The sequence below is a fragment of the Cryptomeria japonica genome, chromosome 11 (assembly GCF_030272615.1).
Source record: "Cryptomeria japonica chromosome 11, Sugi_1.0, whole genome shotgun sequence".
Taxonomy (NCBI): Eukaryota; Viridiplantae; Streptophyta; class Pinopsida; order Cupressales; family Cupressaceae; genus Cryptomeria; species Cryptomeria japonica.
The window spans coordinates 648,715,091-648,742,320 of NC_081415.1; the positions used below are offsets into that span (position 1 = coordinate 648,715,091).

General features: G+C 35.6%; 2 protein-coding genes across 2 annotated transcripts; both read right to left on the reverse strand.

The window, feature by feature from the left end:
- Positions 1 to 16,719: 16,719 nt before the first annotated feature.
- On the reverse strand, positions 16,720 to 17,271 carry LOC131860380 (putative RING-H2 finger protein ATL53). The gene has a single exon (XM_059214784.1). It carries the CDS (start codon positions 17,269 to 17,271, stop codon positions 16,720 to 16,722), a length of 552 nt encoding a protein of 183 aa, XP_059070767.1.
- Positions 17,272 to 19,651: 2,380 nt separating this feature from the next.
- LOC131039950 (RING-H2 finger protein ATL5-like) lies at positions 19,652 to 20,252 on the reverse strand. Its single transcript, XM_059214785.1, has 2 exons — positions 20,226 to 20,252; positions 19,652 to 20,047 (listed from the first exon to the last, which is right to left on the reverse strand). The coding sequence occupies exons 1-2, from the start codon at positions 20,250 to 20,252 to the stop codon at positions 19,652 to 19,654; spliced, it is 423 nt and encodes a 140-aa protein (XP_059070768.1).
- Positions 20,253 to 27,230: the final 6,978 nt, after the last annotated feature.

A 27,230-nucleotide genomic window follows, 5' to 3' on the forward strand; every position in this document is an offset into this window, starting at 1 on the left:
TTGAGCGCTCCTTGTTTTTGTCAAAGAAATTTGGCAAGTCCTCCTCACCAGTTTTCCTATCTCTATAGAACCTTCTGCCATTTGTCACTAGACCAGTGACCATCACCACCAGGGTTTTGTCAAGCTGATACTCGACTCCATAAGCCCTCAGGAACCCTTTCTTCCACCCATTGACAAAGGACTCCATGAAAAAAGGAGAAGGGCCATGAAGCCTATCGAAGAAGTGGACAATGTCCCCATCAAAGATTTCCTACCACACATCCTTGTTTTTCTTCCATTTCTCACAAGTAGACTCTTCTTCCTTGTTCTTGTCCCCACCCATTATGCTCTGGGTCATTGAACAGTAGAAAATGGGCCACACCAGAGAAGTCTCTGAATAGTCGTAGGTAATGGGCCATAGCATAAAATGGACCACATAGTAAGATATAAAATCTAGGCACAAGTGAAGTTTCTAGATCTTTGGTTAGGGAAAACAAAAAGGAGTTGTTTCCCCATCAACTCCATAAAATCATGATTAAGGATCATTGATTAATGCAAGTGGGTGTAATCATCATGAGCTAGATCACACAAGTTTTTTGGGAACGAATCCCTACTACTCCATCATTTGGTCGCCATATAGCCCACCACCAAATTGGCCAGTAGATCCGCTACTTTTTGCCTTCCTGGTATACATGCAAAATTTTGAATTATGCCAACTCATTTATTATATCTTGGTGATCCTTGATCAGATTAGCTATCGTCTAGCTATGATCCGTGCATCCATTCAAACAATTAATAGTGTTTAGCAAGTCAGACTCCAACTAGACTTTTCTAATGCCTTCTCATTTAGCCATGCGTAACCCAATGTGGGCAGTGCTGGCCTCTACAAAGTGGTTAGACTGGGTGCCTAGAAGGAGCGGAACCATAGAAACTAGTAGACCCGAATGATTCCTAACCACTCCCCCACACCCGGTCGGCCCAGGATTCCTTTTATCCACCCCATCCACATTGATTTTGATCTATCCCATAAGGGGGATGCCAAAGAAAATTTTGTCTACACTGCTTGGTTTTGTGCATTGGAATGGCAATATTCCAATCAATTTGCCACCGATTGATAGTATCCCATTCCTCCTAGAGAGTAGGGAGGGGATGGTCATTCTTTCTGCTAGGCCAGAAGTGCAGAAAATTCTCTTTGGTAGAAATGCGAATTTTAGTAGCCACAAGAAGCGCAGGAGATTCCAAATCTCTAAAGACTATTGTTTCTTTCTTTCTAGATACCCCAGGCTATATGACGAAGAGATAAATTCTAGAGAACTCCTAAATCTTGATTATCAAAGGGCCACTTTCATTCAAACCACATTCTTTCAATAGTTTCAGGGAAGACCCAATTAGTTTTCCATATGTTAAGTAAGTGATTCCAGATATCCTTGACAAAAGAGCAATGAAGCAGCAGATGCCAGCATTTTCCTCTACCTCTTTGAAAAGAAAACATCTATTGGTAAGAGGAATACCTCTTCTACAAATATTGTAAATGGTACAAATCTTATCTTGCATAAACAACCAGAAAAAAAATGTTAATTTTTGGAATTAAGTGCTTATTACAGATACCGGCCCAGAAGAGGGGGGCAGAAGCTTCTGGAGATGAACTTATAAGCATTGACAACCTTGGACTTCCTAGAAGAGGAGAAATTACATAACACTTCATTCTCCACATGAGAGTGGGGGATGTGTATACAATTCAACCAAGGTTGCATATGTATCAAAGCATTATCCATAGAATTGAGGTCCAACCAGACTCCATCTCTAAAATAATCAGCCACCCAAATGCCAATTTTTCTGAGACATAATTTTTTGAAGGGAGGAGCCCAAACAAAATTTGATAGGGGGCCATCAACTATCCACCAGTCATCCCAAAAATTGATTTTGGTACCATTCCCTAACACCCATCTACAACCATGCAAGATAACTTTGGAGGAGCCAAAGAAGTTGCTCCATAAATCAAAAATAGCATTGGGAAGATCATAAGACTCCAGAGTGTTTTAGATATCCAGAATGTGATATTTATGTTTGAATATATCAATCCATTCATTGTTCTCTTTAAGACATCTCCACATCTGCTTGGCCATCAGGGCTTTATTGAAATCTCTGAGATTCTGAATGTCCAGTCCCCCCATAGATTTGGAAAGGCAAACCTAATTCCAAGCCACAAGATGTAATCTATTCTTAGATTCAGTCCTAGTCCACTAATTTCTTTTTGTATTCTTTCTAGTTTATCAGCAATTTTGGCTAGGATTTTGAATAAACTCATAGTATAAATTGGGATTCTTTGAAACAGGGCTTTGAGAAGCTAGAGTTTACCAACTTGGCTTGACAAAGTGCCCTTCCACACAACCAAATTATTCTAGAATTTGTCTATAAGATTCACCCAGAAGGAGTCTGGGGTCAAACCATGGCAGAGGGGGAGACCTAAATAAGAATCAGGCATAATTCCAACTTTACAACCAATAATCAAGGCAATCTTCATTTTCCTGTACTCAGGGGTGTTAAAAAAAAATGGAGCTTTTAACCAGGCTAATTTTTTGCCTAGAACCTTGTTCATAGATATCTTGAGTATTTTTTAAATTCTTAGCTTCTTTAACCGAGCCTTCCCCCATCAATAAAGTGTCATGAACAAATTGTTGGTGAGAGCATGAGGAGGAATGAGAGGAGGGTTGTAATCCCATAATATTGCCATTTCTGACTTCCCTTTGAATAATTTTATTGAGATATTCACTAATCAGAATGAAAAGGAAAGGAGATAGAGGATCCCCTTGTCTAATGCCCCTTGATGTGGAGAAGAAACCAGAGGCAAACCAGAGGCAAATCCATTTTTCAACACAAAAAATTTGGGGGTGGAAACACATTGTTCAATGATCTGGATGAAGTTATCTCCAAACCCAAAATCCCTAAGGATTTGGAGAAGAAAGCTCCAGTTGACTCTATCAAAATCTTTTAGCAGGTCCAATTTCAGAAAAAAAGGCCTGGTTTTTTATTGATAGAAAGGGAGTGGATATTCTCATGCACCACAATAACAAAATCCAAGATCTGTCTCCTATGAACAAACCCATTTTGATGTTTAGAAATTAAAGAAGGGATGAAAATCTTAAGTCTGAGCACCAGAATCTTGGTGAAGATTTTATATAAAGAATTTCAAAGACTAATAGGTCTAAAATCTTGGAAAGAGAAGGTGTCAAATTTCTTAGGGATGAGGACAAGGAAGGTGGCATTCATCTCATTCAGGAGAGAGCGGGATCCAAAAAATTCTTGAGCAGCAGCGACCACATCAGAGCAAATAATCTACCAAATATTCTAAAAGAAAAAAAGAGTGAAACCATCAGGACCAGGGACTTTGTTACCTTCAAAAGAGAAGATCGCATTGCGAACTTCATCAAGAGAGGGAATTTTGGTAAGCTCCAAGTTCAAATCCTAAGAGATAATGGTGGGAATCTCTTGCAATATTTCATTCTGAGCTAGAGGGTCAAGAGCGTCATCCACAGAAAGGAGATTAGAGAAAAAACTGATGGCTTCTTGGCAAATCTCTTCATGCTTATCAATCCATCTCTGGCCAATATGAATTTTGTTTATTCTATTAGCAGCACTATGTTTAAGAGTCGTCATATGAAAGAACTTAGTGTTTTTGTCACCACTTTTAAGCCATAAAGCTCTAGATCTCTGCTTCCAAAATTCCTATTCTTTGGAAATATTGTCATGCAATTTAGTCAAAATTTCAATTTCTTTGTTCGAGACATCTTTATCAAACCCAAAAACTAGAGTATGTTTTTGAACCTCCTCAAGATCCAGTTTGAGCTTCTCTTTAACTTTGAAGATATTGCCAAAAGAGGATTTGTTCCAACGTTGAATATTAGACTTGACATTAGATAGCTTCTTGGCTATACGAAACATGGTCATGCCCTGGATATCAATATTTCACCACTCCATAATTTTATCTTAGGTTTCACGGGCCATTAGCCACATTTTCTCAAATCTGAAGGGGTACGCCTTTCCGCCAGACAATGGAATAATCGAAAGGCAAATAGGGAAGTGGTCTGATCCAACACGGGACAAGGCATTGAGTCTACAAGAAGAGATCTAAATCCAATCAGGAGAGAGAACTCCCCTATCAATCTTAACCTAAATAAGATCCTCCTCACTACATCTATTGGACTAGGAGAACTTAGCACCAATAAGATCCAAATCGAAAAGGATCAAAGAGTTGATCATGTCAGCCAAGTCTTGTCTACTAACAATAGAGATAGGTATACCCCCAAATTTCTCTAGATTTGAGAGGGGGGTGTTGAAACCACCCAGAAGAACCCATTTCTCATTAGGGAAGAGTGATCTAGCATGACAAATGGAAGACCAAAGGGCTTTCCTAGTAGATCTCCCATTAGGAGCATAGATATTGGAAATAATATATGAGGATCCATCTTTAAGATTAAATAATCTAGTAGAAATGTGATTAGGAGAAGAGAGAACCACCTTACCACTTATTAGTCTTAGACTCCAAAGGGTGGCAATACTACCTAAAGCACCATCTACATCCACACAATGAACACCACAATCCCCAAAAATCACCAATTTAATTTTTTCCACTTTGCTACCAGGAATTTTAGTTTCTTGGAAAAGGAAAATATCTGGTTTATGATCTCTGACCAAATTGGATAGCAGGTCATGCTTTTGGGGGTGATTTAAACCCCTTATATTCCATGAGATGACTTTCATTTAGAATGAGAGGGGGATCCCATCCCCATTTTTGGTAACGTTCTCTGGGCTCCGTCTACAATGGCAACCCGACTCTACCTATCTCCACTAACTACATTGGGTGGTCTCCCCACCCCCCTTGAGTCCGACCCACAGTCCACTTTTTACCTATTTTTGGTTAAGATCCTCCTAGAGACTATGGTGATTTGGCCAATAAGGGAGTTCCTTCTTCTGTTTTTGGGTTTGACCTCAATAAAAGGAGCAGAGTCCTCAAGAGATGATTCCAGCAAGGGTGAGGTCTAGGATTTTGATTCAATAGAGTTATCCATATGAACAATCAACTGAATGGGAATATACTAAGCAGATCTAGAAGTATTTAGAAAAATCTCATCATCATAGAGGACATCCACAACAGGGGATTCCCCAATATTCTCCTCAGTGGGTAAGAGGTTCAGGTCAATGACAGCATGAATGTTTGGCTCAGATCTAGGCAAAGATCCATCCAAATCATTGCACAAAATATTCAAGGGAGGTTCTGTGGGTAGGGCATCCACCTTCTCTAAGAGTGGCAAATCATTCCTCTTTCTCCATTCCTTCTTTGGCTTAGACGGACACTGTCTGGGCAGTGACCCACTTTTTTACAATGGAAACATTCAAAAGGGATGGATTCATACTCCACTTTCCGCACCCATATGCCTAGCTTGGATTAAAGGTCTACCTTGGACGGTAGGTTTGTAGAATGTTTGACATTAGCACATAGTCTGGAATAAACCAATCATCTTTTAGCTATAGTCATTAGGTCGACTGAGATTAGCTCACCAAAGCAAGTTGTGCAATACCCACAAATATTTCTTCTCCCCAGAATTCCATGGGTAAACCTGGCAGTCTGACCCAGATGGGGGCTTCATTACATTCCCAATCTTTGAGATTAAAACTTGGTTCCCGCATTTTAAGGGCCAGCGAGGCTTTGCCTAGCATCCAAGGACCTCCCACCAAAATAGATCAAAAGTCTTCTTCACAGGTGAATGAAAAGGAGAAGAAGCCACCAGCCATAGCCACAACATCAATTTGAGCCTTACCTTTCCATTTCCTAGCCACCCAGGATCTAACTGTTGGCGTTTTGAGTTTATTGGCCTTTTTCATAGAGATTGCATTAATGATATGTTATCATTGATGCCAATTGAACCAGTAAAAGGTATTCATGTTATTGTTGATATTGTTGTTTTTGATATTGGCTAGTAACCAGCAAGAAGAGAGTTGTAGATGATGTTGTAACCGGTATGTAAAGTTTGTCAGTTGAACTGGTGAACTAGTGTAAAGGGTCAAACCTTTCTATGTAATGTAACTGGTAAACCCTATTAGCTATTAAACCCTAACCGATCAAGTTTGTTGGTTTATTATCTGATGACGATAATGATGGAGACACGTGTGATCATTGTATGAGGATAAATTCAAATTTGTTTGGTGCATTTGCTTATTGTCTAGGGAAGGAGCAAAGAGGATTGCATTTAATGCATAGCGTGTGATGAGTTACAAAGTCCAATGGAGCAATTGGAAGTGTATTGAAGAATGCGAAGAGATTGTCATGGTTTCTAAATGGTCAAGATTGAACCGACTTGTTTTTAATCTCAATGATCAAAATTCAGTTTTTGTTGTGTTATCGACCTAATTGATTTGTATTTAAGGTCAATGAAGTTGTTTGTAAAGGTTGTTGGAAAGATCGTAGAAAACCTATTGAGTGTGTGGTTTCCCAACCAGTGAATGGATCTACATTTTTGCGTGAAGGAAGATTAAAGCTTAGAAGGATCTGATCAAGAAAACCTGTTGTTTTCTAACAATTACACCAAAAGTAAAATCCTTGAACCGAGTAAGCTTTAACAAGCCTGGTTACTCATTAAATCCTCTAACGAGGTGGTCCATTAGCTTGGATTCTTAAATCCTTTAGTGAGGTTACTCCTAATAGGGTATTGTGCTTCTAACAAGGCATATTTGTAAATCCCTTAATCCGGTGATTCCTAACCACAATTAGTTCTTAACAGGACTTATTGTAAAGCTCTAACAGGATTTGACTCCTAATCGGGTGAAATTTGAAAGAGTTCAGATAGCTATCCTTGTGAGTCCCATCTCACCATGGTTTTTACCTATTTGGGTTTTCCACGTATAAACATTTGTGTCAAGTGGTGAATGTTTTTGTGATTGTGTTCTTATTTGTTGATTTGGTTAATTTCTGATAAGGCATGTTAAGTAGAAGCATTGAGAGATGAATATGTTGAGTTAAGATTAAGCATTGCCGATGTTTACAAGATTGAAGGTGTTTACTGTTAAAAGTTGTCATAATAGTTAAACCAGTTAATTTCAAGTATTCCTAAGAATAATTATCTTGACTAAGATATGTTTACCTAGATTGATTAAATTTGAGCTTGGGAACTTTGTATCAATTTTTCAATATACTGATTCACGCCCCCCTCTTAGTATTCTACTAGATACTTATTCTTTCATCATACCATCAATTGGTATTAGAGCTATCCAAGTCCTCTTAATCTAAAAGCCTAACATCTTGAGGAAAACATCTTGTAGATCACGATGAAGAAAGATGGTCCGAAGTTTATCAAAAATAACTATAAAATATGGAGTGACAGAATGAAGATTTACATTAAGAGTATTGGTAGTCAGTATTGGGATCATATAGAACATAAGTATACTACACCTACTAGACCGCTAACTAATGATCAAAAGAAAGAACAGCAAGAAAATCACTAGGCATTAGAAGCTATTATCAGTTCCTTGTCTGCTACTGAATATTTAGATGTTCATGGTCTTGAAACTGCATATGAAGTGTGGAAGAAACTTGAAGATATCTATAGCGGTGATGAGCATGTCAAGATTGCTAAGGAAGAGAGTTTAAGAGGCAAGTTTGATGACATGAGAATGTTTGAAGGTGAGAACATCCAACAGTATGGTCAAAGGATAAAAGAGATAGTCAAGGAGAGATAAAGAGTGTAGGAGGGAAAGTGGAAGATGCCATAGTAATCAGTAAGGTACTGAGAACCCTGCTACTAGTCTATGTTATTCAAGTTGCAACTATTCAGGAGCTAAAATCCATTGAGAAGACAAAGGTAACTCTTGACTCTATTATTGGCAAACTTACTGCTTTTGAACTACATGGCTATGATGGTAGTGTACAAAAATCATAACCTACATTCAGAGCTTTTGTCTCTAACCCATCTGTGAGAAGAAGTAGAGATACCGACAATAGCTATGAATCTAGATCCAACAGAGATGCTGATGATGAAGACAACTTAGTGGAACTTGAAGCATTGTTGGCAAAATGACTTCCTAGAGGCACTGGTAAATATAGAGGTAAGCTACCTTTAAAATGTTTTGCATGCAACAAGATTGGTCATATAGCAACAAACTGTCCTAGTGGTAAAAATGATTACAAGAGACACAAATTTAAGAAGTACAAGGGTAAAGGAAAGAGAGATTGTCTTGTAGCTATTGACAATGGTATTAATGATTATGAATCTGATGATGATGTTAGTGAAGATATTATGTTTGTAGAAATTAAGGAAGAATTATCAGATCAAAAGGCACTAGTATCCAGAATGGATAACTTTGATGATTGGATCATTGATAGTGGTTGTTCACATCACATGACCGATGATCAGAGAAAATTTCTTTCCCTGAAGGAATTTGATGGTGGTGTTGTCAGATTTGGAAATAACTTGCCCTGTATGGTAAAAGGTAAGGGAGTTATTCCTCTTAATGAGAAGAGTAGTGCTGATGATGTCTATTGGGTTGAAGGCCTAAAGAACAATCGGTTAAGTGTGGCACAACTTAATGAAAAAGGTTACCTACTCAAGTTCAGAAATGGTATATGCAAAATCTTTGACAACAAAGGTGAATTAATTGCAATTGGGAAACAGACCAGAGGTAATCTATTTCATCTCAATCCTAAAGTTAGCAACTGTTTGATTGCAAAATTAGATGATAGTTGGCTTTGGCATAGGAGATTCTGTCAAATAAATTTTGACAATATTATTAAAGTAAGCAAGTCTAAGATAGTAAGAGGTCTGCCTCAGCTAGACAAACCGTTTGATGCTCTTTGTAAAGAATGTCAACTAGGAAAGATGACCTCTTCAACTTTCAAGAGCAAGTCCTTCTTAGCAAAGCACTTGTTAGATTTGGCTCATATAGACCTATGTGGACCAATAAGAACAAGAAGCATTGAAGGTGATAGATACTTCATGTTCTTCACTGATGATTGTTCAAGGATGATTTGGGTCACATTAATGAAGGATAAGAATGAAGCTATTGGAAAATTCAAGGCATTCAAAGCCTTAGCTGAGAAAGAGAGTGGCAAAAAGATTAAATGTCTAAGAACAGATCAAGGTAGTGAATTCACTTCTGCAGAGTTCACTAAATATTGTGATCATAATGGTATCAAGCGACAACTTTATGCACCAAGGACACCACAATAGAATGGTATAGCAGAGAGAAATAACTGATCAGTGGTTGAAGCTACTAGAACTATGTTGATACAAGGAGGTTTATCAAAAACCTTTTGGAAAGAAGCTATAAGTACAGCTATCTACACAATGAACCTTCTGGAAAAAAGAGGCAAGGACAAAACCCCATATGAGTATTGGTATGGGAGATCACCTGATGTTAGCTTTTAAAAAATATTTGGTAGCAAATGTTTTATTAAAAGAAGTGACTACATAAGCAATTTTGAAGCTAAGAGTGATGAAGGCATATTTCTTGGCTATTCCACCAAGAGTAAGGCCTATAAATGCTTCAACAACCGGACATATAAAATTGTTGAGAGTGTTGATGTTCATGTAGATGAAACAACCTGAAATATCAGAAGGAACCAGTTTTGAGAAGAAGGATGAAGATCCTTGTATTTTGCTTTTAGAACGTGAAACTATTAAATCAGAAACTGGTAAAGAAAATCCTAATGTACTTGTTCAACTGGAACAAATAAATTAAGAGGAAGTTGACAATGAAGAAGCTGAACCTAAAGAGAATGATCATGTTATTCCTAGGTATGTGAGACTGAGTCACAGTCCTAAATAGATAATTGGGGATAAGGATGCTAGAGTACTAACTAGAAGGAGAATAAGAGAGAACTCTTACATGATATCCACCTTTGAACCTAGAAATGCTAAAGAGGCATTTGGTGATGATCATTGGGTGAAAGCTATGGAGGAGGAGTTGGAACAAATTGAGAAGAACAACACTTGGACCCTGTTACCCCAACTGGTAAACAAGAGTGTTATAGGTACTAAATGGGTATTTAGAAACAAGTTAAATGAAGATGGTGTTGTAGTTCGCAATAAGGCAAGATTAGTATGCAAAGGTTACTCGCAAGAAGAAGGAGAAGACTATGAAGAAACTTTTGCACCAGTAGCAAGACTGGAAGGTGTTAGGACACTACTTGCATTTGCAACTCATAAGAAGTTTAAAGTATATCAGATGGATGTCAAGTTTGCAATCTTGAATGGGATACTAGAAGAAAAGGTTTATATAAAGCATCCTGATGGTTATGCATTGATAGATAAGGAAGACATGGTATGCAAACTACATAAAGTTTTGTATGGACTAAAAAATGCACCTAGAGCATGGTATGAATGACTTCATACTCATCTGATGAAGATAGACTTTGCTAGAACCAGTGATGACAACAACATTTATCTCAAGTCTGAAGGAGATGATATACTGGTCAATGAAGTATTTGTAGATGACATTATATTTGGAGGAAATGATGACATGAGTAATTGTTTTGCAGATGAAATGAATAATGAATTTGAGATGTCATTAGTAAGGGAAATAAAAAATTTCATAAGCTTACAGATATAGAAGATGAAGAATGGTATTTTCATTGCTCAATCCAAGTATGTGAAGGAGGTTTTGAAGACTTTCGGTATGAGTGACTGTAAACTAGTTGGAACCCCAATGGTTACAGGCTGTAAATTGTCCAAGGAAGATGCATCTAAGTCTATAGATGAAAAGGAATCCAGGTCAATGATTGGCAAACTATATGTTGTTCACAGTCGACCGGATATTGCCCATGTAGTTGGTGTTGTGGCTAGATTTCAGAAGAATCCAAAGGAGGCACATTTGATGGCAACTAAGAGAATCTTTAGATATTTGAAAGGTACTATTGATTATGGATAATGGTATCCATATGGTGGAGATTTTGACTTGCAGGCATATACAGATGCTGATTGGGCAAGAAATATTGATGACCGCAAGAGTACTACCAGTGGAGCATTCTTTCTAGGAGGAAGGCTAGTCTCATGGAGTAGTAAAAAGTAGTGTTGCACTTCACAATCTACTGTTGAAGTTGAATATGTAGCAGCTTATAAGAATCACACACAATCTATGTGGATGATGCACATTTTGGAAGGTTTGAAGATTAAAATATCAGAACCTATAAATATTTTGTTTGATAATACAAGTGCAATAAACATTTCTAAAAATCCTATTTTGTATGCAAGGAATAAGAACATTGAATTGAAATATCACTTCTTGAGGGAAAAAGTTCAAAGTAAAGATGTTATCTTGGAGCATATTTCTACCAAGGAGCAGCTTGCAGATATCTTTACCAAACATCTGCCTAAAACCACTTTTGAGTATCTTAGAAGTAAATTAGGGGTTGTCCCTCTTCATGAAGTCAATTGAACATGATGTTGATTGCATTTGTCCCTAAATTACTTGTAGAATCTTATATGGATTGATGAATGAATGATGTATTCCATAGGGGGAGCATCAAGTTGCACAATGATGTTGATGCACAGTGAGAGAAGAATTACATGTTTTACTTTCACTTTGGCATGGTTGTCAAAGGGGGAGAAGAATTACGTGACTGAGGAGAAGAATTATGTGTCTGATAAGGTGAATACTTGGTAATGTAAACCAGGATTCCTACTCACCAGCGGTAGGCTGAAGATACACAGAGCAAGGTGAATACTTGATAATGTAAATCAAGATTCCTATTCACCAATCTCAGCAGCAATCAGAGGCGTTGATATTTGTATTGCCATCAATGCCAAAGGAGGAGATTGTTGGCATTTTGCATAGAGATTGCACTAATGATATGTTGTAATTGATGTCAATTGAACTGGTAAAAGGTATTCATGCTATTGCTTATATTGTTGTTTTTGATATTGGCTAGTAATTGGTAAGAGGAGAGTTGTCTTGTAACTGGTATGTAAAGTTTGTGAGTTGAACCAGTGAACTAGTGTAAAGGGTCAAACCTTTCTATGTAATGTAACCGGTAAACCCTATCAATTGTTAAACCCTAACTAATCAAGTTTGTTGGTTTATTATTTGATGAGCAGTAATGATGGAGACACGTGTGATCATTGTATGAGATGAATTCAAATTGGTTTGACGCATTTCTTATTGTCTAGGGAAGGAGCAAAGAGGATTGCATTTAATGTACAATGTGTGATGAGTTACAAAGTCCAATCGAGCAGTGATCATGGAGCGGTTGGAATTGTCTTGAAGAATGTGAAGAGATTGTCATGGTTTCTAAATGGTCAAGATTGAACCAACTTGTTTGTAATTTGAATGATGAGAATTAGGTTTTTGTTGTGTTATCGACCTAATTGATTTGTATTTAAGGTCGATGAAGTTGTTTCTAAAGGTTGTTGGAAAGATTGGTAGAAAACCTATTGAGTGTGTGGTTGCACAACCAGTGAATGGATCTACATTTTTTAGTGAAGGTAGATTGAAGCTTAGAAGGATCTGATCAAGTAAATGTAGTGCTACTTAGATAGATCAAGAAAACCTGTTGTTTTCTAACAATTATAGTAGAAGTAAAATCCCTTAACCGGGTAAGCTCTAACAAGGTGGTCCATTAGCTTGGATTCTTAAATCCTCCAGCGAGGTTACTCCTAACAGGGTATTGTGCTTCTAACAAGGCATATTTGTAAATCCCTTAACAGGGTGATTCTTAACTGGAATTAGTTCTTAACAGGACTTATTGTAAAGCTCTAACAGACTTTGGCTCCTAACAGGGTGAACTTCGAAAGAGTTCAGATAGCTATCCTTGTGAGTCCCATCTCACCATGGCTTTTACCTATTTTGGTTTTCTGGGTAAAAACATTTGTGTCAAGTGGTGAATGTTTTTGTGGTTGTGATCTTATTTGTTGATTTGGTTAATTTCTGATAAGGCATGTTAAGTAGAAGCATTGAGAGATGGATATGTTGAGTTAAGATTAAGCATTGTTGATGTTTACAAGATTGAATGTGTTTACTAGTTAAAAGTTGTCAAAATAGTTAAACCAGTTAATGTCAAGTATTCCTAAGAATATTGATCTTGACTGAGATATGTTTACTTTGTTTGATTGAGTTTGAGTTTGGGAACTTTGTATCAGTTTTTCAATACACTGATTCACCCTCCCCTCTCAGTATTCTACCAGATACTTATTTTTTCATCATACCATCACTAACAGCCTCAATATTCAGGTGTGGCCCAACAAATTTTCCAACCAAGACTAATTGCATGTGAGCCATATTCTGATCCACAATACAGTCCGAGATAGAGATGGAGAAAGTGCCAGAATCCCAGTCCACTTTATGCGGTACTGGCAAAATGGCCTTGCCCTTAAGTTTTGTTGCAAAAAGAGAGGCCCATTTCTTGTTGCATTCCATAGAGGGAATCTTATCATTGGGGCCCTCAACCTCACCAAGTTTGTCATAAATGACAGATTTACCATTGGCAGTATTCTGCATGGTACCACCATCCCATGTATCATTTGAGGCCCCATCCAAAGGATCAGGGACCGATTTTGTCGGGCGAGTCACGGGGGAATCCCCTGGACCCCAGAACTAGAGTCATGCAAATTCAAACCTGAACCTGTTCCCGCATCAACTCTTGCTCTTGGAAAGCGCACCATTTCTGTCATCCAAATCTATTTTTGCAGCACCCTTATTTGTTACTTTATTAATAAAAAACAAATTTAGAACATAATTTGAGATAATAATAATCAATATATACTACTAAATCAGCAAATTTGGATTTAAACAAACTTATTAAATTCATTCTTCTACTACATAAACCCTTATATATCTTGATTCACCCCCTCTAAAAATGCAGTTAAATTGTTGTTCTCGCCATCTAAATATTCTATTTATGTTTATTGTTGATTAGGCCCTGTCCTTTATTTTGATATTTTGTTTAAACCTAATATCGATTGACAAATCTGGCCGAATCAAGAACAAATGTTTCTTCTCTTTCCTTTTCTAGTCCATACGGTATATGCAACCATATTGGATTCCTGCTTGAAGATACATTCTCTAAATTTGAGAAAAAAAAACAACAAAAGACACGTCGTAAACCAAAATAAAATTTTGAAGCACAGATGGGGCATTGATGACAAGTTTTCAGCGCCACTACAGCTTCATCCTCATCATCTTCATTTACAGGCGCCCCTCACAATATTTGCAACATGTGAAATTCAATGCTCCGTTTCGTTTGGTTTTGGCACGTTAAAACAATCTCCCATAAGAGCCATCGAAACCAGTTTTCCCCATCATATTCTTATTTAATGTTGAAAGACGATTTGAACAAGAGGCCTTGAAGAAGAGTGTCTTCTTATTGAATTTTCCAAGGAGGTTTGTAAAAACTAGTGTCTCCTTTGTATTTTGCGCTCTGTCCTTTTGGGAGCACCCTCTTTTCCCATGGAGGAAATGGTATTCCAAAGTTACCAGGTAAGACTTTTCCTATATAATATCCTTTGAAACTTTTTCATATTGAGCTGGACATATGAATTGGTTTTAGAGATACAATCGACACTCCTCATGAACCAATGCTTGTTTGTTTGTTTTTAAATTGTAACAAGTTGAAAGATTGATTATTTTGTTATAGAAAGAATAGTTAGACATTATTTTTTTCTTCATTTTATATAGAATATTAAATTTAATTATTAATATTAAAAGGTTGTGAATATTTTTGGATGAGTTCAATTAATAAGGATGATGACATTTTATTTTAATTAGTCATTCATCCAAGTTTAAATTTTTTAGAGGTGTGATTAGACTTAGTTCAACTTATAAGTGATTTTGGTAAACTAGATCATCCCTTGATTTAGATGTATGCATACTCATCATGTTGTAATTCATTTTGTAAAGAGCTAAGATGTCAATATTTTTATTTTCTTTATAGTTATTTCATAATGAATACACACATACACACACACATACACATACACATACACATATATAAATATATATGTATATATATACATATAAATGTATATATATATATACATAGACATAGACATATATATATATATACATATACATGTACACACACACATATACATTAATACATACATACATACATACATACATACATATACATGTATATGTATATGTTTTTTTAATGAATAAGATGTCATATTTTTAACTAATATATGATATATAATTTTAATAAAATATATATGAGAGAGGGGCAAAAGTTGTACATGGTCAAATTGTTATTATAACATACATGCTTATCATATTTAATCTTTTTAAATATTTATACTATATAATGTAAATAAATCATCCATATTTAAATTAAAAAAGTAATAAAATATTGGTCAAGACTAACCTATACTTAAACACATAAGGACCTATGGATGTTATATATAAAAAAGCATAAATAAATACATTAACAAAAGAAAAAGAAAAAATTTGTTTCAAATAAAATATCATAACTATGCACTATAAATGTGTTATTTATAAAATAAGATGCTCATTTAAACAAGTATTATTGTCATAGTAAAAAAATATTACTCGTATGTGTACAACTATTAAGTTAGCCATCTATATGCATTGAAATATTGCATATTAATAGTTTGTCCAATCACAAATATGAAAGATGAGCACAATATTGTACTTTCTCATGAAATGTGAAGAGTTGTCATTAAGTTTTAGTGCTAAACTCTGGGTCCATTTGTGTTGGATATAAATTGTATTTTAAATAAGAATATGTTGTTTATATAACAACAAATAGTTTTTTATGTGCCAGTACTAGTACATTTGTGTTGGATATAAAAGTTAGAGTTAACAAAGATCTATGGTTACCAATAGATATTTGGTCCATTCAGGTTGCATAAAAGTTATGTTTTAAATAGAATATGATATTCTACAAACAACAAACGACATTTTTTTCTTCAACTACTAGGAATAGTATGGTTGAATATTGTTCCAATCTTTAAAAAGTCAAAATTTTGACACTTCTCAATTTACATGCTGATGTGGCAAGTTGTGTGATGAGTCACACATCGAAACCTTAAGGTTAGCGTCCCATAGGGGGCTTAAGCTTCTATTTTTTAGGAAATAAGGACCCTTGAAAAAAACAAAATTGCTATAGGATTATTTGAAATCGTTACCTAGAAAATAGCAGCTCTTAGATTTTAGGCTTGTGTAAGGTGAAAATGGCATGGGGCTAAAAATTGTCCTACCAGCTTAGGAATTTTAATTACCACTTGTTAACCACCTTAATATAGATTTTCATTAGGAAAAAAAATTGAGAAAAAAATGGATTTTTTAAACTTGATTTTACCTTTGTATACAATCCATCAACACCCCACAGAGTATAGAAGATGACTATGAGAATTCATGAGACCACCAATTTTCTTAAATTTTGAAGCTTAGACTTTTAAGATGAACTGCACTCAACTTTAAAATATTCCTAAAAAATCTCAACAGCTCCAGCTGCACTTATTAGAAAGCTTCCCTCCATAAAACTTCTAATTATAAATAGATAAAAGATCGGTCCACAGTTCAAAAAACAAAATCCTATAATATTCCAACCAACCAGAAATTGTGAACACAACTATTATCCATTTAGAAACCCTACAAGCAAGAACAGTGAGTGTATTTCGTCTCTTTCCTTCTTAAACAGACGACAATCCAAGTCATTTTGGGTTCTTGCTTGAAGAAAGATTCTCTCAATTGAAAGCAAGAAAACCAAAAACAAAGCAGAAACAAAATATAATTTCAATCACCCACAGCGGGCGTAAGAGGAATTTGAAGCGCAACATCATTTTGAGCATGGCGTCCAAATTTCTGAAGCGGGCATGCATTACAGACGGGACATCGGAGCTTGCACTGCACCCACCTTTGAATGCACTCCTCATGAAAATTGTGATGACACGGTTTTAGTGCCACCACCGCATCATCCTCTTCGTATTCACACAGGCAGATAACGCATTCCTTCTGTTCTTCTTCATCACATCTGTAATTGAAAATGCCCATTTCCACTACAATTTTATCGACCTTATCGACGTTGGAAGAAGACGATAGAGGCGATTGCTGCGGTGGGCCTGCAGATTCAACGATTGGAGGAGATCGCTGCGTTGGGCCTGCCGATTCAGCATTTCGTTTGCATGCCCACTCACACACAAAAACCAACACAAACGGCAGTAACATACTAAAAATTCCTGGCACCCATATTAAGCTTGCAGGACATAAGCGGTACAGTAGACAAAGCGTCGCGGTTCCCACAAAGAACACCAAACACGCACAAAACAACTTTGTTATTACCCGCATGGTGATGTGCAGGATCATATACTCTTCGGTGCTTTATATGCAGTGGCAGAGAAACAAATACATGCATTTGGAGATGGTCATCTTCATTCAGAGACGCCCTTCACTGTCTTTGCACCATGTCAAACGTAATGCTCCGCTTCATTTGGTTTGTGGAAAGTTAGAACAATCTCTCATAGCAATCATGAAAACCAGCTTTACCCATCATATTTCTTGTATAATGCTGAAAGATAATTTGAACAGCAGGCCCAGAAAAGATAGCATTCTTGTTCAATGTTTTAAGGCGGTTTGATATAATCTAGAATGCCTCCTCTGTCTTTTTGGGAGCACCGTAATTTCCCATGAAGAAAATGGAATTTGAAAGTTACCAGGCACAAACCATCAGAAAGATTTTCATATTGAGGTGGACATATGAATTGATTTACAAGATACAATCGACATTCATCTCATCAAGCAATGCTTGTTTGTTTGTTATGTTTGTTTTTAAATCATATGACAAAGTTCCAAGATCTTTTACTAAGCTATTCAAACTTTTGTTAGTCATATTTCTTCCATAAAATTAATTTAAGTAGGAAGTGAAAATTTATTATCTATAGTGATAGATTGTGGTCTAACTTATTAAACAGAATAAACGAGTCTGATGGTTTATTTCTTAGTTTTGTCTGCTATCAAGTTGTAAATCTTTTTGAATTAGATCAAGTTCAATTTCGAGAAAATTTTGATAAACTAGATATCTTATTCATGACATTTTGGCTAAAAGACAATTACGCTCATTTTATAATTTGTTTAAAAAAGATCGAAGATGTCACTATCTATATAGTCCAATTGTTTTCATTAGAAAAATAATACTAATAATTAAGAGAATCATGAGATTATATCCAATTCTTATCCCCTCATATAGACCATTTTATTATTAGTATACACTTGGATATACTTGTAACACTAAATTTGCATACCACTTCAATAATAAGAAAAAAATTATAGTATAATTGTCATTAATAGTGTAATCTATATTATTATAGTATCATGTAGGTATTCACTAGGTAGGAAATAACATATTGCATTTATTCATATTGAAGTTTTTAATGAAAATAAACAAAGAAAAATAATATACTCTAGGTAAGTATTTAGAGGTTATGGAGATATTTTAAATTTTGTTGAGCTAATATCTATTAGAAGGGTGTATAAAAGTCTATATAAATATTTTCTACAATTGTTTCTCCATAAGATTATTTTAGTATAAGATTTGTATACATTTTTGTTAGGAAACCATATTAGTGTTCACATAGGTTAGAAGGTAAAGTGACTTGTAGTAACAACTCACATAACTATTCTAGTTGTACAAAATTATTTGATAGTTTCTTTGTATATTTTTTGACATGTTAGAGCGATTCATATATTAGGGAATGGTTTTTGTAGTGTAGGAAAATGAATTCCTATAATTGGAAAATGAGCTCCTATAATTGTGTAATGTGTATTGAATGAGAGAAAGGAATAGCAAATAAAAAGTAATATTATTATAGTTTTACATTTTGAAAGCTAATATGATATTACATGTGTGTGATTTTTTTCTAAATTCCTTCAAGTCTATTATGAATCTCGACACTTTTTAGTAGACATGCTCATGTGGTAAGTTGTGTGATAAGTCACACATCGAAACCATAAGGTTGAGTACTATAGACATCTTAAGCTTCTATTGCATAGCAACAAGAGGTCCCATGAAGAAAACCAAATTGTTATTAGATTATTTAGAATCTTTTCCTAGAAAACAATAGCTCCTACTTTTTAAGCTTTTGTAAGGTGAAAATGGTGTAGGACTAGAAATTGTCCCAACAGCTTAAGAATTTTAATTGTCATTTGTCAATCATCCAAATTTAAAGTTTCATTAAAAAAAGATTGAAGAAAAACTGAATTTTTTTAACTTGATTTTACCTTTGTATATAGACCATCAACACTACATACTGTATAAAAGACCACCATAAAAATTTATGAGACAACCTACTAACTTACATTTGGAAACTAAAACTTTTAATCTGAACTGCACTACAAAATTTATTAGACAGGCAACTTTAAAATATTCTTAGAAAATCTCAACAACTCCAACTCTACTTCTTAAGAAGCTCCCTTCCATAGAACCCTTAATTATAAATAGATATAAGATCAGTATCAACACAACTATTAACATCTCTCCCCTATCTCTTTAGCTCTTGTTCACCTGAACTTTCTGGAATCAAGAACAGTGAATCTATTTCTTCTATTTCCTTTTCAAAAAGAAAACAATTTGAGTCATTTTGGGTTCATGCTTGAAGACACGTTCTCTTAATTGAAAGCCCCTAAAACAAAAACAAGGATATCCAAAACAAAGCAGAAACAAAATAGAATTTCAATCACCCACAGCGGGCGGAGCTGGAATTTGAAGCGCAACATCATTTTGAGCATGGGATCTAAATTTCTCAAGCGGACATGCATTACAGATGGGACACCGGAGCTTGCACTGCATCCACCTTTGAATGCAATCCTCGTGAAAATTGTGATGACACGGTTTTAGTGCCACCACCTTGTCATCCTCTTCGTATTCACACAGGCAGATAACGCATTCCTTCTGTTCTTCTTCATCACATCTGTAATTGAAAATACCCATTTCCACTACAATCTTATCGACCTTATCAACGTTGGAAGGAGATGATGGAGGCGATTGCTGCGGTGGGCCTGCCGAATCAATTATTGGAGGAGATCGCTGAGTTGGACCTGCCGATTCAACATTTCGTTTGCATGCCCACTGACACACACAAAACAATAAAAACGGCTGCAACATGCTAAAAATCGTTGGCACCCATATTAATTTTACACTACAAAACTGGTAGAGTAAAATAAGCGACACAGTTCCCACCATGAACACCAAACACGAACACAACAACTTATTTATTACGCGCATGGTGATGCGCAGGATCAAATACTCTTGGGTGCTTTATATGCAGTGGCATAGTAACAAATATATAGATTTGGAGATGGCCATCTTCATTCAGAGACGCCCTTCACTTTTTTTGCACCATATGAAATGTTAATGCTCCGTTCAATTGGTTGAGGGACGTCAAAATAATCTCTCATAGCAATCATGAAAACCTGCTTTACCTATTATATTCTTGTATATTGTTGAGAGATAATTTGAACCAGATACCAGAAATGATCGCATTCTTGTGTAATGTTTTAAGCGGTTTAACCTAGAATGTCTACTCTGTCTTTTCTGCTCTGTCCTTTCGCGGAAATGTCATTTCCCATGAAGAAAATGGTATTCGAAAGATACCAGGTATAAACTATCCTTTGAAACGTTTCCATATTGAGGTGGACATATGAATTGATTTACAAGATCCAATGCTTGTTTGTTTGGTATGTTTGTTTTTAAATTATATGACAAAGTTCAAAGATCTTTTACTAGGCTATTCAATGTATTGGTAGTCATATTTCTTCCATAAAATTTTATTCGTGCATCGTAAAATTAATTCAAGTAGAGAGTGAAAATTTAATATCAATAGTGATAGTCAATAGTTTTAATTTATTCAACATAATAAGTAAGCATGATGCAATCAAGATGCAGGTCTTTTTGAAGTGTGAATAGATCAAGTTCAATTTTTATGTGATTTTGACAAACTAGATATTGTATTTATGATAGCTTGACTAAAAGACAACTACATTCATTATGTAATTAGTTTTAAAAAGAACCAATATGTCACTGTTTGTATAATCTAAATGTTTTCATTACAAAAATAATACTAATAATTAAGAAAATCATGAGATTATATCAAATTCTTTTCCTCCTCATAAAACCTCTATTATTATAAATATATACTTAGATATATTTGTTACACTAAATTTGCATACTACCTCAATAATAAGAAACAATTTACCATAGCCCGACGAGGTAGCATACTTAGCTTGGCCCGTGGGTTTGCTCCCCATTTGTTTTGGGTTCGACTCTGAGGCCTTCTACTTACTTGATGGGCTTGGCAAGTGGGTTGTTGGGCCCATCCCGAAGGACTAGTCTCAACTCAGCTCGCCCCAAATATGCACTCGGTTGGGTCATGGGGATACCCTATGACAAAAAAAATAAAAAAATAAACAATTTACCACATAATTATAATTAGTAGTGTAATCTATATCATTATAGTATCATTAGGTATTCACTAGGTAGAAACTAACATAGCACATTTATTCATATTGAACATTTTTTATGAGGAAAAGAAATAAAAATTATTATACCCTATGTAAGTATGTTTTTGATTAAGGAAAAATGGGTTTTAAGTGACTTGAAACCTACTTACATTATGAAGGATAAGCATGAAAGAAACTAGAGAAGACAAGACCTAGACAAAAAAGCTACAAAAAATCATCAGCTAGGAAAACAGGACATCACAGAGCCAGCAAGAAACTGGCATCCAAAAACCAGCATTACATATCAAATAAAAACTTTTATGGACTCCTCTACATTCTTAACCAACAACATCATGGCCTTAGCGACTTCTCTTAGATCTTTGTTCTCTTGCTTCAACTGAATGTCTTTCGTCTTTGTCTCCAAACCACTAGTCGTCTGCCTGGTCCTTCGCCTAGAGATTTGTGGAGTAGAGCTGGTGGTCGGCATATCATCAATGATTATCATATCCTTATTCTGATTTTTCCTTTCTAAATAATCCACCAAGGCATTCATATTTTGAGATGAGATCCTCAAGACCTCAAGACTATGATTCGTGAAATTCTTTAATGCCTTCTTAGTTTTAGCAACCTGATTGATGATGATCTTGTTATCAGCCTTAGTCTTATCTTTGACAATACTAATCACATCTTCCAGATGTTTCACATCCCCTTTTATAGGGTCTTTTTTTTTACCAGTCCTGCATTTCAATTTCATCCTCTGCTTCACTGGTTTCCACCTCCGCACTCTTTTTCCCCGAATTAGTATCATTGATCAAATTGTGAACCTTATACTCCAAGTCTCCCTATTTGCTCTGCATGCTGGTAATATTTTCAATAACCCACTTCTGAAAATTGAAAGACTCTAGTATGCAATTTTGAGCGACATTCAAAATGGTGTTCGCCATATGCCTTCCCTGCTCAGAGCTCACTAAATTAGGGTTAGCTTCCTCCATGGAATTTTGGGCAACATTCCTTCTATCCGATACCATAGGGTTAGAAACAGGTTTTTTCAGTATAAGCATATCTTTTCCCTTCCTCCTCTTCTCCAGCATCCTCTTTCTTCTCACTCTCCACTTCAATCTCAGCCTCCTTCCCCTATTCCTCCTCCATACCATCATCGACATTCATGTCCACTTTATCAATGTCAGCCCTCCCTTTTTTATGGGTAAGAACATTAGACAAATCATTATCAAACTCAGAGTCATTATTACTCTCTTAAATATGAGCATTTATCACCAGATTATCATCCTTGCTAACCCTATCTTTTTTCTTCAGGTGTTCGTAAATGAGTAAAATAAGCCCCTGATGGGCAATGGGGTAAGATTTGGGCTTTTTGGCATGGTCAGCCAAGCTCTCATTTAGGGAGGATGCTAAATAAAAGGGCAGAAAAATCTTAACCCCATGGCGAAAATGATTGACTATAGCAAAATGATAATTGTAAACTTTAGTAAATCTACCATCAACAGTCAGGAATTCCATCAGAACCCTTAGCATCTTCTACCAAAAAGACATTACCTGATGAGGGAGGTAGTAAAAAATGTTGTCTTTCTTGGCAAGCTAAGCCTTCTCATCCTCAGTTTTTGGGAAATTTTTAATTGCTTTAGCAGCAAACTTTTAGTCTGTGTAGAACTTTGTGCCCTCCTTCTATAGTCCCATGACCTCCGTAACTAGATCCTCATCAATCTTCCAGGTCTCCCCAAACAAAGTGACTTTGTTGTTGTTCCAACCCTTAGCAAAGCCTTGAGACACCGATTTTTTGCTACCATGCAGCTTTTCCATGTAGTCAGTGAATCCATGTCTATGGAGCCTGCTCCACACTTTTCGCTCACTTTTCGAGTTCTCACAACCAGAGGGCTCATTCCGGTTTAGGTTACCTCCCATGTTGAAAAGAAGGTCGAAGTCTTGAATAGTATATCTCAAAAATTGCAGACTAAGACTTAAACACAAGCTCTTGAGCAAAATACTTGGTTCACAAAACAAAGTACCTTCTGTAATTTTAAAGAAGTAAATAACAATGGCCATAGAGATCCAACACTTATTGTTATAAGCCTTGTCATACCATTGATCATAAAAATGATGCCTAAAAATAATCATTAACTGACATTTCACATGGTCCCAATGTTTGTCTTTGGTTTCCAGACCCCAAGAGGTAATTGTAATTTTAACTTGAACCATTGATATGATTAAATGATAATTGCTCCCGAACATCCCTTTTACATTGGGCTTCTCCGATATATTTATCCTCCACCTCTAAATTGACCCCCTCATTACCTAAAAGGTCCACAATCTTATTGCCTTCCCTTAAAGTATGGGTTATGAGAATACTATCATAGTCATTTAATAACTTTTTAGCACTTTCAATAGTATTAGTTATATTCCAAGAGGAAGAACTAGTACCTTTAAGAGCATGAATGATATTGAGGGAGTGCCCTTCCAACCAATTTTTTTTAAATTTGAAACCCCAAGCAAGCTGAAGCCATTTCAGCATAGCCTGAGCTTCAGCCACATGATTATTTTGAACTCCAAAGGGAGAAGCAATAGAAGCAATGTAGACACCTTGAGAATTTTTTATGACTCCTCCCCCTCCAGACTTCCTAGGGTTGCCTTTAGCAACCCCAAAAAAATTCACCTTGATCCAATCATAATTGGGAAATCTCCAAACAAAATTTTCTCTCCTAGTCTTATTGTCAGATCTGCAAACTTTGTGAATCAAATTATATTCAGTAAGGATGCCTTTCTGAATATCATTCATGGCATCAAAAAAACATTGCTTGTTGTTTCTGTGAGGAATATTTATGTTTTCTTTTATAGCCCTAGAAACTTTTTCAAAGACCACCTGAGATGTGCACTTAGCTTCCCTAAATATTTTGTTATTTCTCTCTTTCTAGATGTACCAGCAAGTCATGGGAAGGATTAAGGACCAGAGGTTCTTGATAAGAGGAAATTTGGTGGGAAAGGTCCATTGCCAAATAGTTTCCTTGAGACTGTTGTGCATAACCCAATCAACTTTCTATTTCACCCAAAACTTACTCCAGATTTCCCAAGTGAAGGAGAAATGGATGAACAAATGATCTACTGATTCTTCCTCTTTCTGACATAGCTCACACATGTTAGGAAACATAAAACCTCTTTGGGCCAAGTTATCAATAGTAAGAATCCTATTATGAATAGCAAGCCAAAAAAACATGTTAACTTTAGGAATAAGAATTCTATTCCAAACTTTATCCCATATTTGGTTGTTGATCTAGGTAAATGTGTTTTTATAGGCTGAGGCAACAATGAAGTTACCCCTAGGATTACTCTTCCAGAGGAACACATCATCAAAATCTTTATTAATAGAAAAGGACAGCAGATCCTACTGAAGCAATGAAAACCCAACATAAATAGAATCAAGCCTTACCCATCTATTCTCCTTCTAGTAGTTACAACCCATAGACCCAAACCTTCTTTTACATTCATCAATGAGTTGATTGCAGTCTTGCCAGCTCCAGCTTTGGCAACTTTTGTGGATTTGATAATAATATTCCAAATGAAAGACCCAACAAGGATGTGTTTAGAGTAGAGGAGAGACTAGAGAGATTGATCATGAATATATTTATCAAACCAAACCTGGTTCTAATATTTCTTAATGCCATAAGCCCTCCATATATGTTTAGCAAGTAGAGCTTTATTAAAAAAATTGAGAGCTTTAATACCAAGACCTCCCTTGCTCTTTGGCTTACACACTTTGTCCCAAGAAATCAAGGCTATCCTTTTTTTTTCTTCTACCTCTGACCAAAGAAATCTTTTCTGAATCCTTTCTAAAGCTTCAACAAATTTAGCCGGAATACCAAATAGACTGACATCATAGATAGGGAGATTTTGAAGAGTAGCTTGAAGGAGCTACAACTTTCCGGCTTGAGATAACATGGATCCTTTCCAGCTAGCTAGTTTTTTATTGAGTTTGTCAATTAACGAATTCCAGAATGAGTTTGGGGGAACTAATCCCAAAGGGAGACCAAAATAAGTGGAGGGGAGCATTTCCACCTTGCACCCAATGATATTAGCAATTCTTTGTTGTCTTATGATAGGAGTATTCATGAAATAGATAGCAGACTTGTCCCAATTGACTTGTTGGCCTGTCACCAAAGAATAAGAGCTAAGAGAACCTTTAAAGGCAACAGCCTCCCCAACAGAGGAGTATCCCATTAAGATTGTATCATCAAAAAACTGTTGGTGAGTACAAGAGACATTAGCAGAGGAAGGTTGAAGACCTTTGATAGTCTTATTCACTTTCATTTTTTGGATCAATTTGCTCATGCTCTCCGCAAAGATGGTAAATAGGATAGGAGATATGGGATCTCCTTGTCTGAGCCTCCTAGAAGATCTATGTTGAGATATGTAAGTATGTTGACATTAAGAAGATATTTAAAATCTTGTTGAGCTAATACCTATTAGAAGCATGTATAAAACTCTATATAAGTATTTTCTGCAATTGTTCCTCCAAATCAATATTTTAGTATAAGATTTGTATTCAATTGTGCTAGCAAATCATATTAGTGTTCACATTAATTAGAATAATATTGTGTGTGAAGAGGTGAAGTGAGTTGTAGTAACAACTTACATAGCTATTCTAGGTGTGAAATAATTATTTGTTGATTGTTTCTTTGTTTATTTTTTGAGATGCTAGAACAATTCAAATCGCTAAGGAATGGTTTCTATAGTGTAGTAAAAAGAACTCCTACAATTGTGTAATATGTATTGAATGAGAGAATGGAATAGTGAATAAAAAGTAATATTATTATAGTTTTATGCTTTGAAAGCCAATATGATATTAGATTTGTCTATGATATTTTTTTGAATTTCATGAAGTCCACAATTTATCTTCCTTTTGTGGATGAGAAGGCTACAATGAGGTTTCTTGATTCTTTTATTTAAAACCATTGGATAAAAAATCAAAAGCTATTACTTACTTTGGTGATGAATAATACAAATAGATGGTTTGTATGGAAGTAATGATATTGTAGAATTATATAGCCTTGATGCCACATGAGGACTGGAAAGGGTATCAAGGATTCTCCACAATTTCATTAAGTTACTTTAGTGAATATTTAGAATTGTTATGGGTTTTAGTGAAGTGTGACTAGAAAATCTATAAACTCTTGATTATTTTAAAAATAAAAATGAGAAGAAGTGGTAACTATAATTCTCAATGTGTTGTTATTCCTAATGTTGGTGATGAAGAATGTAAATAGATGGTTTGTATAGAAGTAGCAATAGTGAATCATACTATAGAAGTGGATGCCACATGAGGACTGAAAATGAAATCAAGGAATATCCACGATTTTATTAAGCTAGTTTAGTAGATATTTAGATCCATTATTGATTTTAGTGAAGTTTGACTAGAGGATCTATAAACTCTTGACTATTTCTAAAATTTAAATGAGAACAAGTGACACCTATCATTGAATATTTCATGTCTTATTAACCAATTTTCTCAATGGATTGAGATGGGGTTAGCATGGAAAGTCTACTACAACATACCAAGGTGGAAATTGTCTGGGACTTGTTATCTGAAGTTCCCTTCACCAAAAGTTTTCCCTATCAAGCAAATAGAACCTATACTTGTAGGAGATAATGTGCAAAACTCTTCCATACCTTGTGGATCTTGCATGATACATCAAATAGGTAGATATGGGCCATAGGAAACCCCTAGGTGGATTTTCACCTTTTTGCATCAAGTTTTAAGGTTTCTTCATGCTCCTTGAGTTGACCTACATATTTCACTGGAAATG

Bases quoted from the DNA above. Each gene is read 5' to 3' on its own strand.
- LOC131039950 (XM_059214785.1), bottom strand. From the start codon at position 20,252: ATGCCACTGCATATAAAGCACCCAAGA. The intron at 20,048-20,225 runs GTATTTGATCCT...TGTGTGTGTCAG, and splicing joins TGCATATAAAGCACCCAAGA to TGGGCATGCAAACGAAATGT.
- LOC131860380 (XM_059214784.1), bottom strand. From the start codon at position 17,271: ATGCGGGTAATAACAAAGTTGTTTTGTGCGTGTTTGGTGTTCTTTGTG.